At 42.7% G+C, this 16,055-nt stretch overlaps 1 protein-coding gene across 1 annotated transcript in view; it reads right to left on the reverse strand.

Moving 5' to 3' along the window:
* Positions 1-664: 664 nt before the first annotated feature.
* The window catches only part of LIPA (lipase A, lysosomal acid type), a 35,606-nt gene continuing 20,215 nt past the window's right edge, over positions 665-16,055 (reverse strand). Inside the window, exons 4-10 of the mRNA XM_060125406.1 lie at positions 15,227-15,425; positions 13,996-14,105; positions 12,320-12,456; positions 9,423-9,569; positions 8,466-8,537; positions 1,852-1,923; positions 665-981 (exon numbers count right to left, since the gene is read on the reverse strand). Of these exons, the coding sequence (XP_059981389.1) occupies positions 748-981; positions 1,852-1,923; positions 8,466-8,537; positions 9,423-9,569; positions 12,320-12,456; positions 13,996-14,105; positions 15,227-15,425 (971 nt within the window). The 3' untranslated portion in view covers positions 665-747. The remainder of the gene's footprint in view (positions 982-1,851; positions 1,924-8,465; positions 8,538-9,422; positions 9,570-12,319; positions 12,457-13,995; positions 14,106-15,226; positions 15,426-16,055) is intronic.

A 16,055-nucleotide genomic window follows, 5' to 3' on the forward strand; every position in this document is an offset into this window, starting at 1 on the left:
ATCCTCCTGGGGACGTAGATCCTTCGCATCTAGTACAATTTTACTCTTTTCTTTACGATTTCACTTTAGTTGCCATGAAAAATCAGACTCCACTTCAGACCCTCCCAGATGTTACTTGTGCATCTAATTTCATATAGCTAAATGACAAAGTCCATCGCTTGTCACACATTCTGTCAGTCCGCATGTATTTATTAACTCACTAATATTCCAGGTATTGTGTTAGATTCTGGGCATACAGAGATAAGTAAGATATATCTTCAAGCTTACAGAGTAGTGGGAGAGATCACATTAGACTCCTAAATCTATGTTTTGGGGGCCCTATGGCATTGTCTCTGCCAGCTTTGGTTGCTTCATTTGTCCAAGGAGAGCATTGGATGGACAGTCCTTGAATCCAGGGTCGCACCTGCAGCCACTACCTGCAAATGGGGTCAATCAGGGCTCAGTCTCCACTCACAGCCTCGCTCAGTGGAAACTGCGGATTTCCAAACCATCACCCACCCCTCCTTAGGTTTAAGACCACTCTCCTCCCCATGGGAGAGGATCAAAGGTTGGCGGGCAGTTTGTTTGATTAAACAAAAAAAGCAAAAGCGTTTCTTATCCTAACTGGAGAGAACTGGGCATCTTCAACGGCATCATTTTCTTGAATATAAAAATACGAAACGCCTGGGAAAGGAAAACAAGTATATTTAGAGAAATTAAGCAAACAGATTTAACATGACTTGACAGTAAATGTCTCCAGCCTGGCGTTCACTGATACTTCCTCATTAGACTTATTATTTCATTATAGAGCCGCCACGGGGCATCCAAGCCCCAGATGAAGTCGAGATGCTCCCACTCAGGAATGTGCTTGTGGTACACCAAGTTGGAGATCTGGGTCAGTAAGACACTGACGTCGCTGACGTCCGCGAGCCAGTCCTGCCCCCCACTCCAGACAGCGGTCCGCACCAGCATGTCTCTCACATTGTAAGAGGGAGGGTAACTCTGTAATGAAAACCCATAGAAAGCTTTGTCTTTGTTGTTTTAATTGACAAAAATACAATCCCCAGGAAACACTGATTAGTCAATCTGATCTGAGAATCAAAGACTAAAGTTTGAAAATCACTCTATTTACTTTTCAAGTTGCTATTACCAGAACAAAAAGAAGCCTAACCCACAAGAAAAGGATGCTAGCCGTTACCACTGCTAGCTATCGAGTTGTTACCCTGTGTTGGGCAAGGTAACGAGTTTCATCCCCTGGGAGGAAGGCGTCATTCTCCCAGGTAGTTGATGCCAAGCTGTAGAACCAAACCAAGTGGTTGGGAAGGGGCTTTGGAGTCATATCCACACCTCCCTTCCCTCTGGGGTGTGACCCAAGTCATAGAAATTCCCTAAGCCTCTGTTTCTTCCTCTTTAATCATCATCACATCTATGTCACAGGGATATTCTGAGAATTAAATAAGAAAAACATGAGCAGAGTGCCTCCCATTTTAGAGCCCTTAGCACCCAAAAAGTGGTCAATTCATGTGTATATGGAAGAAAAGGTTTAGGCAACGTAATTTGGCCAAGGCCCCCCAACCACCAGGTAACAGCCCTACAGGCTTGTCTGACTCTTAAGGTCTGTGTGCCTGATCACTATCCATGACCGATGACAGAGATGACTATACAGAACCAGGGAAAGGACAAGGTCCAAAGCACGAACCAGGATGCTTAGGTTGTTCTAGAATTGACTGGGGGGCAACAAAGGCTACCTAGTCAACCCTCCCGACCATTTCCCCTGGCACCTGAACCCAGCCAGAATCCTTATAACTCAGGCTGGCTTCCTTGATGAGTTTTCAGGCCCCATTTTAATTCTAAAGACTCTGAAGACTTTACCTGGTTGTAATGAAAATAATTCTTGGCACTACTTCCCCAGTCGAAGGCTTGAAACTTCTGCAATTTAACAAGCTAGACAGAAGATAATTGGGGGAGAAATAAAGTTATCTAACACAGAAATCTGATATAGCATCACAGGTTGCAAGAGTTAAGCCACCCCCTCAGATACCAAGTTTATACCGATACCCAGATTCACTCTTAATTTCCAAACTGCAATTTAAAATAAAACGGCATAATTTTGCTCTGCTTTCCTAAATGACTCAATTTCTCACTGTATGATTGGAAAGTAGCTATTATCTGACACAATAGAGCAGCTACACATATGTGCTGTAAACGATCCTGGATCAGCATTGCACCCGTTGGATAAACTTTACGCTGATGTTTTTTTATTGGAATTTGAATCTTAAACTTTTCCAAAGAGTTCACTATCTCACTTGGGAAAGAAATACATATTACATATAACAATGGATTAATATATTAATGTGTATTTATATTAGTATGTAAATACATTAATTGTATATGTAACTCCATCATATTTCTATATTACATATAATCTCCATCATATAATCTCCATCATATTTCCTATATATCCATCCGATTTGACTATATTATTTAATATTTTACTAATTTACATATAATCTCCATCATATTTCCTATATATCCATCCGATTTGACTAGTTATATTATTTAATATTTTACGAATTTAATTCATTTAACACTTTTTCTTGAGTACCAGTACCAGTAAAATCACCAAATTGTACTGTACACTGAACAATTCTAATCAGTTGAGGATACTAGAGCCATGAAATGATATTGTATATGAAATTTAAATGTATGCTTATTTAGGATAGCATGATAGAAAAATATGAACAAAAAGTCACTTATTCATAAATTTTTAAATAATGCAAATCCATACCTCCTCTATATCCCCCAATTAAAAATATGTCAAGAATTAAATCCAAAATTGGCGAACCAAATGAACTGGAAACTGTTTAATAAGCTTTGGCCAGAGGGTGGCGTCTGGTAAACAGGAAAAACCTAGGCATTCTTTGTCAGAACTGCCTTTGGCTTCAGTTCTTATCAATTGCATAAAATTCTACTGGTTTATACAATAAACAACAGTGTGAGATGAGGTACTACAGGGGGAATGTTTAGCATCTGCATTTGCCATTGCAAATGACAGATATTAATACCTGCAGCACATTTAACAAGCAGAATAAGATATGAATTTACAGCACCTGTTAGTGCATCTCTTCCCTAGCTCTAAATGCCAGTGAAAATATATCAATGCAAGTTGTTCTGCCCCCATAGACAGACACCAGCTTGTCACTTTCTCACATATGTCTTTGGCTTTTATATAAAGCACCCAGAGTGAGTATAGAAACAAAGGAAAGACGTGCCGAGAGTTCAGGCTAAACTTCAGATTTGACTTTTGTGCTCAGCGTCATAGGACTTCAAACTACGCCCTTGAAAGGGCATCTCAGAAGGAGGGAAATGTGAAGAAGACTATTCATAGTAACAAAAACCTGCGAATAAGCTAACATCCAATGACAGATACTTGGTTAAATACATTATATTACATCAATATACACATGGTATGCCACTGTCATAAATACAAATATAATACAATAGAAAGAAAAACTGTTTATAAATAATACTAAGTGGAGAAAAGTCAGAAAGTAAAATTGAACATGCACTATGGCTATACTTAAGTGGTAATCTTGTGTGGATAAAGGTCAGGTGAAAATGCTTATAATACTAGGAGAGAGTTTTTAGTCTCTCCTAATATTATAAGCATTTCCACCTGACCTTATCCACATATGAATATTTTAAGTTAATTTTAAACTATTTAAAAAATTATTTTAACATCTTGTTGGTAATGAAAATGTAAATAGGTTCAACCTTTCTAAAGTACCAAACATATTTGGAAGTCTTAAAGAGATGCCTACCCTCTGATCACTAAGTCTACTAAAACTGTATCCTAAGGAAGTCATCTGCCTAATGTATAAGGACAGATCTCTAATTCAAGAATATTTATCCCAGAATGTTTTATTGCCAAAAAACCTATCATAGTAATAATAATAAATTCGAACAATAAAAAGTTGTCCTCAGTTACAAATATTTTTAAGTGTAGTTATTGACCTGGAAAAGCATTTCTGATCATGGCAGAGGCTGCTATCTGCCCCCCAGTACCCATTCCTGCCTTCTTCCTTTCAGTAATAAAATTTCTAAAGTTTTTGCTAAGCACATGGCTGCCAGGGTAGGAACCATATCCCTCATGTGCCTTCTTCCTGGGGGCTGGAACTGCCATGAACGTGACCCAGTTTCAACCAGGCAGAAGAGGCCAGCGCCCCAGAGATGGCCAAGCTATAGTGCAGAGGGGACTGGGTCACTGCATGACTTCCCAAAGCGGTCACAACTCCTCCACAACTGTGTGCCACTGATGTCTGGACTGGATTCTGAGGAAGGAAACTATTTATTTAGATGCTGTATTTTAGGGTCTTGGATACAGCAACTTAGCCTGTACCTCAGAAATACAATGCTGTTTAATCAAATAAAAAATAAAATTATTAAAAAGTGCATGTAGCATAATCCTCCTTCTGTAATGGAAACAATTATACCCAAAAAAATTATAAGATTACAGTGTAAGAGTTCAGGACATGCCACCCCAAAATATGCCGCTTCGGCATAATGATTATTTTGAGTTAAAGGCACTTGAAAAACAGAAGATGTGAAGAGGACGCTGACCTTCCTTTTTCTTTCTAAAAGGAGAACACAAAACTCCCATGTGAAAGAAGCCCTCCCTATACCAGGAGGAAGAAGCGTGCTCATCACCAGAGTCTAAACGAGGAGGCTGACAGAAATCTATACAAAAAGACCTTGTGAAAATAACTCTCATGTCTTGTAAGTCTCCCCATATATTTTAGTTACTTTCCTAAAACTGCTACCCTTTGTTCAACCTAGTATATAAGCACTTAGGCCTAGTTACTTCTTTGGGTCTTCATTTTTGTGAGGGCTCCCATGTACACGTAAATGAAATCCATACGCTTTTCTCCAGTTAATTTGTCCGATGTCAGTCCCAGTCAGAAACCCGAAGAGAGTAAAGGAAAAATTTTACCTTCCCTATAATACGCAAATACTAATCGTAGTTATCCCTGGTGGTAGACATACAGGTAATGTATTTTCTTCTTGTACTCACATATTTTTAAAATTTCATAATGAACATATATGTATAACAAAAATTTTACTAAATGTCTCTTACAGTGTTTTGAAGAGCCTAGCTAATGTATATTTTGCATTTATTTTTTTAAGCAGCAGGTTTCAAACAATAGAGAACATCAGATCTTACAAGGTGCTTATTAAAATGCAGATCCCAGAGCCATACCCTCAGGAATTCTGATTCTCAACAAGTCTTGGGGAGACCCAAGAAACTGTATTTTTTTATAGCACCCTAAGTAATTCTGAACAGCGCTGTAAAGATATGTTAGGACCGGCCTTCTTCAAACAGGAGCAAGTAGCTGGGCTCTGGGCATAGCTGGCAAGGGGGCTAGAGATTCCGGAGGGTCTCTGTAACGTGTGAGGCTTATAAGAGAAGGAGAAGATTTCTAAGCTAAATTAAAAAAACCAGTGAAGAACTAGGGTTTAGAACTTCGAGAACTGAATGCTAATTACTTATACAAAAGATCCATTTCAAAGTTTACTATGAATAGAATGGCCTTTAAGGGCACCCCCAAACTCCTGCCACGGAAACCTCCCAACTTCACATCTGAATTGTAGCCCTCAAGCCTGCCAGGATCCAGGCCCCGCACACCCTCAGTGGAAGCCTCTCCCAGCAGGGACCAGGGCTGCTGCCCCAGCACGTCCTGGGTAGGCAGAGAGTGGCAGTCCCTGGCTGGCAGCTCTTGGCCAACAGCCCAGAGGAGGGAGAGTCAAGAAGATCCTATGAAACAGCTGCACAAAGCAACCATTTTCTTAACAAAGGGATGACACAGGGAGCAGAAGAACAAAGGGCAGGGCTGACTGCTGCAGGGAATCTGGCCTTCAGAAACGTTCGTGGTGCACATTGCAATGCAGTGAGGACCTAAAACCACGTGGTCACCACTGGGCCTGAGAGCGGTGCTCTGATCCACAGCCAGCAGCCCCCGACCCCAGTCAGCTGCTTGACAAAAGGGCTGGAATGGGCTTCCCTGGTGGCGCAGTGGTTGAGAGTCCGCCTGCCGATGCAGGGGACGCAGGTTCGTGCCCCGGTCCGGGAAGATCCCACGTGCCACGGAGCGGCTGGGCCCGTGAGCCATGGCCGCTGAGCCTGCACGCCCGGAGCCTGTGCTCCGCAACGGGAGAGGCCACAGCAGTGAGAGGCCTGCGTACCACAAAAAAAAAGGGCTGGAACAAGAGCAGGAGCCTGGATTGCAGGCAATCCAAGAGCTCTAGGCAAACCCAGTGCCAGTGGGGGCCTGCAGCACAGAAGGCTGGAGGACTACCGTGCTGTGACATGCACCACATTCCCAAGGGTACCTGAAAGGCTAGGGCTGGCGGTCCCCTGTGCTCTGCTGAGGCATGGGGCTGCCAGCGTGGGCCGCTCAGCATCTGCCTCCAGTTCGGCTCAGTCGTCCTCCACACAGGGGAGCACTGACTCCTGAGGTGACAGAAACTGGACCTTACTGAAAAATGTCCAATAGGTAAGAGGGTAAAAATGCCCAGAAAGATAAGGCTCTTCTGATGGCAGGGCACACAGAGAAACAAGCGGCTCTAGATGGAGAAGTGTCTGGGGAGAAAAGTAGGGGACTGAGTGGACGCTTGGGGGTGAACATCTGAGGACTTCTGAAGGTTTCGGGACATCCCTTCAGAGGTAAAGGTGTGCTCCTCAGCATGTCATGAGCTACCTGCCTTCCAGATGCCCCTCTTCTAGGCCAAACTCTGGTACTGAGTCCCTGACGCTTAACACTAGGCCTTACAGTCACTACGGGGCTAAAAGCCTCAGGCCGGGTCCTGCCTGGTTCCATAGGGATAAGCCCAAGGAGAGGTAACCGATAGCACTCGCAACTGACAGCGTTCCTGGGACAACTGAGGAAGGATACCAAAGCACCAGGGATGTCCCAGATCAGAGGTTCCCAAATCCAGTTGGGCAGAAGAATCTAATGGGCAGAATTTTTAAAAAATATAAATTCTCACCACTCAGCACCAGAAAGAAATGAAGTACTGATGCACATGACAACTTGGGTGAATCTCAAAATAATGATGCTGAGAGAAGCCAGACAAAAACAAATATATACTGTATGATTATATTTAGACAAAACTCTGGAAAATTCAAAGTAACCTATAGTGACAGAAAGCAGATGGGTTGCTGCAGATGGGAGAGGGTGGAGGGGGTACTCAAGGGGGCTTCTGGGGGTGACAGATACGTTCATTGGTTTGATTGTGGTGATGGCTTTGCAGGTGTATATCTATGGCAAAACATACTACATTGTACACTTCAAATATTGTATGTCACTTATACCTCGGCAAAGATGTTTAAAAAAAGTAAAGGTATACACACTGCAGTCCGAATGAATTAGAATCTCTAGGGATGGGACACAGGAGTCTTTGTGTTTAAAAGCCTGGATTGTAGCTAATCCAACAGCTCTACCACAAACCCAATGTCCCTTACTTTTTAAAAATAATATTATATTAAAAAGTGTACTTTTAAAAGCAACTCACATGATTCTGATACAGGCAGTGACTGCCAGTTGTTTGAAGACTGCTATCCAAGGCACTCACTGCATCTTGGTCTGACGCTTAAATGGTGAGTTATTTCATATTTAAAAAGAATTTTGGGGGAAAAGTTATACAAAAACATGTCCTGAGGTAGAAAAAGTCCCTGACATATTGTCAGGTGAAAAAAAAACAGCTATAAAAGAGTAAGAAGAAAAGTAAACAATCTATTTCTACAATTATGATTTCTATCTGTATCTTTAACCACTTCTTTCTGAAATGATACGCAGCAAGAGATATGGAGTAGAATGCAGAGACATTTTATATCCCTGGTACACATTCTCTATCTCTGTGTGGGATTACAGAACAATTTTATTTTTCACCCTATGAGAATTTTTATTATTATACTCGTATGTAATTTATACATTTTCTAGAATGAACATGCATACTTTCGTGATGTGTGATCATACAACCAAAACTCTATTTTAAAATTTAGTGTCTCTTACTTATATCCTTGACTGATTTAGCTCTGTTTCTCCACTGATGTTTCAGGCATACAGTGTTCATAGGTTAATGCTGAAATAGCAGCTTCTATCTCCAAAGCTGCTCTAAAATCTTGCTTTCTGGAGCAACACAGAAATAAAATAAATCTGGGACTCAATGAAAAACTGACAGAGGGGAGGGGGAAGAAAAGAACAAACAAGTCAACCCCAATAGCTGTTTGGTGAACTCATACCGTAGTACAGTCTGCCCCAGGGAGGATAACACAAGCGAGATAAACATAGTGACAGGAGCCCAGGACTCAGGAAGGAAAGCAGCTCAGATGTGTAAGCAGACTACCTTTCTATTTGCTTCATGGAATGCACAGAACTTTCTAAGGCCGATGTTCCACAAACCCCCCACTGTACTCCTGGAATGCGTACCTGGCTCCAGTGTAACATATTTTGCACAGAAGTTCCGGCAGGACAGTGTGTGGCATACACAGCCACTCTAGACTGCAAAATAAACACATGGAAATAAAGAATGAAAACAGCCTGAAGGAGGCATTGATAATAAACACAGTTTGCACCTTGAAGCATTAAAAACTACAGAGCCACAATCTCAAATATGTGAGATTAAGAGCAGGAAAAAAAATTCTTTGACTACAAATACGTCCTGTAAAAATATGAATAACCACACATACACACACAGAATACACATGAAGGATATACAGCAACATGGTAACCGTGGGGCTGTATTGGTTGAGATTACTGCTCATTTCTATTTTCTTCTTCATATTTTTCTGAATTTCCAAAATTTTATATAACAATCATACCTTGCTTTTATTCATCAGAAACAAGAAAAATTAACATCCCTTAAAAATTCCCTAGAGCCTTCATTCCAGAATTTTAAGACCTGTTTTCAAAATACAACATGACAAACTACGAATGTATTTAGAAACACCAGCACATTGCTGGCCAAGGGTTTACATTTTATAAAATAAATAAATAAATGTATATATACATGGGTGGGTATGTGCCTGTGTGTGTGTGTAAATGGCCATTCCAAATTTAAACACATTTATAGTAATTATTTTGAAGAAAAAGATCACTATAATAAATATAAATATTGCAATTTAAATGATGACCGATCTGCCTCATTCCATAGTTTCCACATAGGTACAATGTAGGAAGCTGACAATGGCTGGCCTGAGGTTAGCCGCAAATGGTGTTCCAGGTACCTGCCAAGGTTGATTCTTATACCCGTTAAATGAAAGAGCCTTTAGAGCTCTAATGAGGTCATTCCTGCCTCTCCCACACCCTCCAACACAAAGAAGCACATTCACAGATAAAATAAAATCACTGACAGTTTAAAGCAAGTGTTATTGTAAACATACATACCATATTTAAATTTCTCTCATTAAATCCACACATAACAAAAAAGACATTTCCGCAAAGCTCCTTCAGAATGACATGAGTACAAACATGTGTACTCAGCCACCTCACAAACATACTCTGGGGAAGAAATTCTTTAACCCCAAATAAGTCCTGCAAAATAAAAAGAATATCTCAGCATTTCCTTCTGGTGTATGGCCTCCACGTCCCACCTCACAAGCAGACACATGCCAACCGTGTCCACGGATGGCCTCAGAAGAGAAATGGCAACCAGTGGGCATTCAAACTAGGACACCTGTGTGATACGTTTACTAAGGCAATAGCAGATGTTACAGATGTGTATTTAAAGTCTCAAACGAAAAAAAGAAGGCAAAAAATCACATAGGTCCACAGAAGACTTTTACAGTGGGAGGGGGCCTGAATGATCCCTGATCCCAGGGCCATCCCCGAAGTTTCATCTGACTTTGATGGATTGCTAGTGACTTCTGAGAAAGAGTTGAAACGGTGGTTGGTCAGCAATGTGTCTGCTTAGGACACATACATCTGATCCGATGCTATTGGCCAGTGGGCCAAATCCTGCCCACTGCCTTTGGGGTTTTTTAATACTTAATACAAAATTTACCATTTTAACCATTTTTAAGTGTTCAGATCAGCAGCATTAGTACATTCACATTGTTGTGCAACCATCACTACTATCCATCCATCTCCAGAACTCTTTCAACATCTCAGACTGAAACTCTGTACCCGTTTAAACAATAACTCCCCATGCCTCCTCTGCCAGCACTGCCTGTTTTTATAAAGTTTATTGGAACACGGCCATGCTTTTCTCTATACACATTGTCTCTGGCTGTTTTCATAAGACAAAGGCAGAGGACTTCCCTGGTGGCGCAGTGGTTAAGAATCCACCTGCCAATGCAGGGGACATGGGTTCGAGCCCTAGTCCGGGAAGATCCCACATGCCACGGAGCAACTAAGCCCGTGCACCACAACTACTGAAGCCCACGTGCTCTAGGGCCCGCGAGCCACAACTACTGAGCACATGTGCCACAACTACTGAAGCCACGCGCCTACAGCCCGTGCTCCGCAACAAGAGAAGCCACCGTGATGAAAAGCCCGGGCACCGCAACGAAGAGTAGTCCCCGCTCACCGCAACTAGAGAAAGCCCACGCACAGCAACGGAGACCCAATGCAGCCAAAAAAAAAGAAGACAAAGGCAGAGTTCAGTAGTTGAAACAGAAACCATATGACCCACAAAGCCAAAAATATTTATTATGTGGACCTTTAACAGAAAACATCTGCTGACTCCTGGTGTACATCAGACCTGACCAATGGCCCCTGGACCTGTGCTCAAGTATTTCTGGGGCAATCACCATGCCCTCAAGGCAGATCGTCATGTACATGTGTAATAGGAACTAGGAAAAAGATCTTCTTTATAGTGAACCCAAATTTGTCTCCTTATAATTTACACTTTCGCTGATGCCTACCCTCTGGAGGGACAAGCAGAGTGAAAAATTCAAATGCCTACAAAGGCAGTTTTATGGGTTGAATTGTGTCCCTCCCGAAAAAGATATGTGGAAGTCCTAATTCCCTGTATCTCAGCATGTGACATTATTTGCAAATAGGGTCTTTATCAAGGTACTCAAGTTACATAGTTGGATACTGTCTACAGTGAAACAAAACAATACATTTCTCTCTGGACCTATACAGGTATACAAATTCACATACAAGGTCTATAGGAAAAGACCCCAGGCTGAGCACGGTGCTTAATTCTGAGGAAGGCGCTAGAAGAAGCCTTGGTAGTTGAAGGGTACTTTATTTGTAATCTCTGAATTGTTTATAATGAAAATCGAAGGTTCTGTTATCCAAGGTATTTAAAATAAATGTGGTTAGAGGGGCCCACATCTTACCTGCCTGTCTGATCACTGGTACAGAGAATCCCATCTTAGGTGAGAGTCAGATTCTGAGGTCAGAGTATAGTTTATATGTCCTGTGAACATATTTCTTAAATGGCCAAGAGATATGTATAAGTTAAGTATATATTTCTGTATAGGATTTCATATGTGTGTGTACACACCTATCATACATAAAACATAGATAGTGTGTAAGTAACGGACCATCTGGCCTCAGCTGGCTCTCAACTCCTCATAAAAACTGCTTCCTGGGCTTCCCTGGTGGCGCAGTGGTTGAGAGTCTGCCTGCCGATGCAGGGGACACGGGTTCGTGCCCCGGTCCGGGAAGATCCCACATGCCGCGGAGCGGCTGGGCCCATGAGCCATGGTCGCTGAGCCTGCGCGTCTGGAGCCTGTGCTCCGCAACGGGACAGGCCACAACAGTGAGAGGCCCGCGTACCGCAAAAAAACAAAGAAAACAAAAAAACCCTGCTTCCTCCTTGAGCAAATCCTGGAGGGTTCACACATTGAGCTCCGATGAAGTTACTGGCCTCTGCTTAGGGGCCATATAATAAAATATAATAGATCACCCTCAGTGTGGTCAGGGTCGGGCATGTGGAATAGCACATCGCCTGTCTCCCATCTGCTGCCTACTCCTAGGCACAGACCCACCCTATGGAATAAAGGGCAACTTCAGGGAGGCTTAAGGTTTAAGTTATGCTCTCTTTGTAAGGTGGGTGGGGATTTGCACTGACGCGTTAGCCATGAGAACAGGGAGCTCCATGAGAACAGGGAGCTCCAGTGTGGAGTTAAGGACACCTTCCCTGGCTCCCCCGGATCTGGAAGTAGGGGTGAAAGGGGAAAGAAAAACCACAGAGAGAGGAAAACCCACTGTTCCATTGATAGCAAAACACAGGGGAGGAAGACACACCTTCTTCCTCTAAAGGCCAATTCTTCAGAACCAAAAAGGAAATCTGTGAGGGAAGGGAGTGGAGGTGGGGGGAATCCAAGTACCTTAATGAGAAGATCTGAAAATCGTCCTAATTTAACTAGAGGGCTAGTAGCGAACTGGGCTGAGGTCACGGGAGCCAGGGCAAAAAACATTTTAATCTTTTTGGCCAGCTCCGGGATCCGTGAAAATGCTATGAAACCTGTGGGAACAAAAGGAAAATAAGAGAATTCCATCTTCTGGGACTCTTCTCTGAAAAGGCAAGGGCAGGCATGAGTGTCGCCTTCTAGTGGCAATCTGAGACCTGTGCAAGCAATGCCAGGAGGCAAAACTCCTGAAACAAGGGCCTCTGAACTCCTACATGCAAAAACACTGAATTTGGTTAAACCAGTAAATCAAGTTTTGCTAAGTGCTTGTTTTGATTTTCAGCCTACATATGCACTGGAAGAAATCTGGGTTGCTAGAACCAGAAGATGTTTCCCGTTCCTTTAATGATGTAAGCCAGGGAATCGAAGACTATTCCTAACAGCTCCACCCCACTGTGTCCATCCCCTACTGCCGCCCCCCTCCATCACCAAGAATGATGTACGAAGGTGCTCAACGCAGTCGCCAAGGACTCGAAAGGAACTTACACATTTAGAATCCTCTAGCTTTAAAATATCTTTTAGCTTCCTCTCAGGTCACTTCTTGTCTTAAACTTGGCCCCAGAATGTCAATTTTGAATGCAGTGGGGCAAAGGACACCAATGGACAAGTCATGGAAGAACGAATATAGATGCAAGAAATGCTTAAGTCCATTAATAAGGAGGGCAATTACGTCCATGTTACTTGTTGCTTGAAGCCTCTCAAGGTGACCAAGAGGAGTGGTAGTGAGGACAAGGCAGCTTAACCACGCATAAGGAGACACTTCAAAGCACTCATACCTTTCACATCATAGCTGTCTTCTAGGAATGTATTCTAAGAAGATTGTGTGATAGGAACACAAAGATATGAGTCATAGGAAACACTAACAGGGGAATTAAATAAATTACGGGACAGGTCTCTAGTCCCTAATCAGAGGAGCTCTTGTTTGCTCGAATTACGAGCATTTTTTTTTTGGCGGGGCGGGGTGGGGGGTAGGCCACCAGGTCAGTTGCCTGACCAGGGATTGAACCCAGGACGAGGCAGTGAAAGCTCGAAGTCCTAACCACTAGGCCACCAGAGAACTCCTGGCAATTTTTATTTTTTTAAAACTTTGCTAAATTTTCTGTTTCTGTTTACAATGAACACATAATACTTTTATCATCAGCATAAATTAAAAATATATATGACTTTAAAAAATTATTTGTAAATAAAGCGTACTATGGCATCCTTGGAGCTAGCTTTATTTCACTTCACTTTAAATAAATCAGTGTATTTCCTTGTTTTCTTTATAAAAGTCTCTGCACTTATACAACTTCCTGTTTTCTACTCTCTCACATCCCCGTATCACTTAACTAGGAAAATATGTAATAGGCTGTGGTTTACATTGATTCCTTCAATCAAGGGAACCATACACCATGTTCATCTATTTATGTTTGTCTGAATTTCCAGAGAAGACTCAATATTACCAAAATTCTTTGCCCTATTCATTATTTCTGCCTGGCATTAAAAAACAAACACAAAACTCTATCTGAACATTATTTTTTTTATATTTCACTTTTAAGAAGGAACAAACTGTAATAAAACATTATATCAACCTCCCATCTTTATTTTATACATACCTATCGTGGTGCCTTGAGAATGGCCCACATAATACACTTGTTCTTGGCCAGTTTTATTCAGAATGAAGTTAATTGAAGCTGGTAGGTCATAATTTGCCATCTCATCGTAACTGTAATCCAAAAAAGGAAATTTTTCATTGAGACATTGCATGCAACTACAACAGCATACAAGTGTGCTGCTTGACGAGTTATCACAAACTGAACACAGCTGGGTAAACCAGCCCTGAGCACAGGGAACTGAACGTTACCAGCGCTGCAGAAGCCTCCCTGGGCTCCTTGCTAACCATGCCTCCCCAAAATAACCACTATCCTCCTTTCTTAAACCCTAAATTAGTTTGATCCATGTGGGAACTTTTCTATGAATGGGATCAAACAGCGTGTATCATTCTGCATCCGACTCATCTTTGCCGTCACATACAGCTGTCGCTGGTCATCGTGTAAATACATGACACTTTATTTGTTCACTCACTGCTGATGGGCATTTGGTAGTTTCCAATTTCTCGCTATTACAAACAGTGTAACAACGAGTATATTCTTGGAGATGCCTTTGGTAGAAGCTCTCATTCCTGTGTTTCATTCACGGCCTCGGGTAGGTTCTGGTTTTACAAATGGGGAAGCAAGCCTGAAGGAGTCATGGTGCTGACTTTCTCTAATGCCTTGTACAGAGACACAGCCCTGAACCTGTACGCATGTGTACTGACTGTAACCACCACTTGCGCTGTGCAGGCTCTGTGCCAGCCTCTTGCCTTGTATCCTCTCCTTTAAGCCCCCAGTGACCTTATGAGAAAGGTATTTATTATCCCCACTTTACAAAAAGGCAACAGACACAGGGCTTATGCCACATGCCTAACATCATGCAGTGATCAACTGGTAGAGCCAGAAGTAAGAGAGAGAAGAGGAGAACTTCTAGAAATAAGAGGAGTGAATACTTGCAGGCCGTGTTTATGGAGGAAGGGAGAGGGTATGGTACACAATTTACACAGCGACACCCGCACCACCAGGAATGTCAAAATAACTAAAAATCCCTTATTGAATGTAACCCATAAATGTAATCATTTATTTATAATTTACCTTACTGCTATTTATTAAATTCCTAACAAGGCATAAAACCTTTCATAAACCATTAGTTTCCCATCATATGATCTTGAGTTTCCTGTCTATTTGCCTCCCCAGTGTCTATGTTGAGGGTACCAAGGAAAAAGACCCCCCGTCATAATCAATTCAAAGATACCTGAAGGCCCAGAACTCATCTTGGTCTATGGAGAGGGTCTTGTGTTTCCGAGACCAGGTGTTTCCCCTGCTGTTCCCCATCCACACATCAAAACCCGCGTCTGCCAGAATGAAGCCCAGGCTGCTGTTGGGCAGGTTTGTGACCCAGTTACTGGAATCTGCCAGCAAGCCATGCTGCAGGAACACAACTGGTTTGGGACCTGGAAAGCAATCATGTTTAGGAGTTAGCAGCACTAAGCTTCAAAACAAACATGATATCTTGCTAATCAGAAAAGTCACAAAAGATCACAAAGCAAATAAGGAAACAGAAACAAGACTGAGGTAGCGTTATCATTCCGTGGTAACTGTACTATACGTACTTGTGTGAAGGGCGCTTGGGAGCTGTATGCTTTCCTTGGGCACATTAAGACACTTCTCACACACCCAAGGTGCTCTGGGGCTGGGCCATGAGGAAGAAGACTGGACCTTAAAAGACCAGGAAGTCAGGCTAAGCAAGAAAAGACCTTGGCAACATATGGGGAGCAGTGGGGCAGGACTGCCTTGTTCCAAGAGGTGCTGCTGCTGGTCACCAGTCAGAGAGAAGGAGCGTGGGCACTGCGGTGGCCCCTGCTGGGGAAAGGAGAGTTAGAGCGAGGCAGAAGGAGAGCACGATGGGGGCCAGATTCCTTGTGCTGGTTCCAACCTGTGCCTCTTCAGACACTTAGTGAAACCTGAGGCTGTGCAGCCAACTTCACAGGGCAGAGTCCTGAGAAAGAAGGACGGGTTTCAGTGGGGGTGGGAGAACCGAGGAGGGGAGAGCAGGATAGAGGGTGGGGCAGTCAGGCCAGGAC

The sequence above is a fragment of the Lagenorhynchus albirostris genome, chromosome 16 (assembly GCF_949774975.1).
Source record: "Lagenorhynchus albirostris chromosome 16, mLagAlb1.1, whole genome shotgun sequence".
Classification (NCBI taxonomy): Eukaryota; Metazoa; Chordata; class Mammalia; order Artiodactyla; family Delphinidae; genus Lagenorhynchus; species Lagenorhynchus albirostris.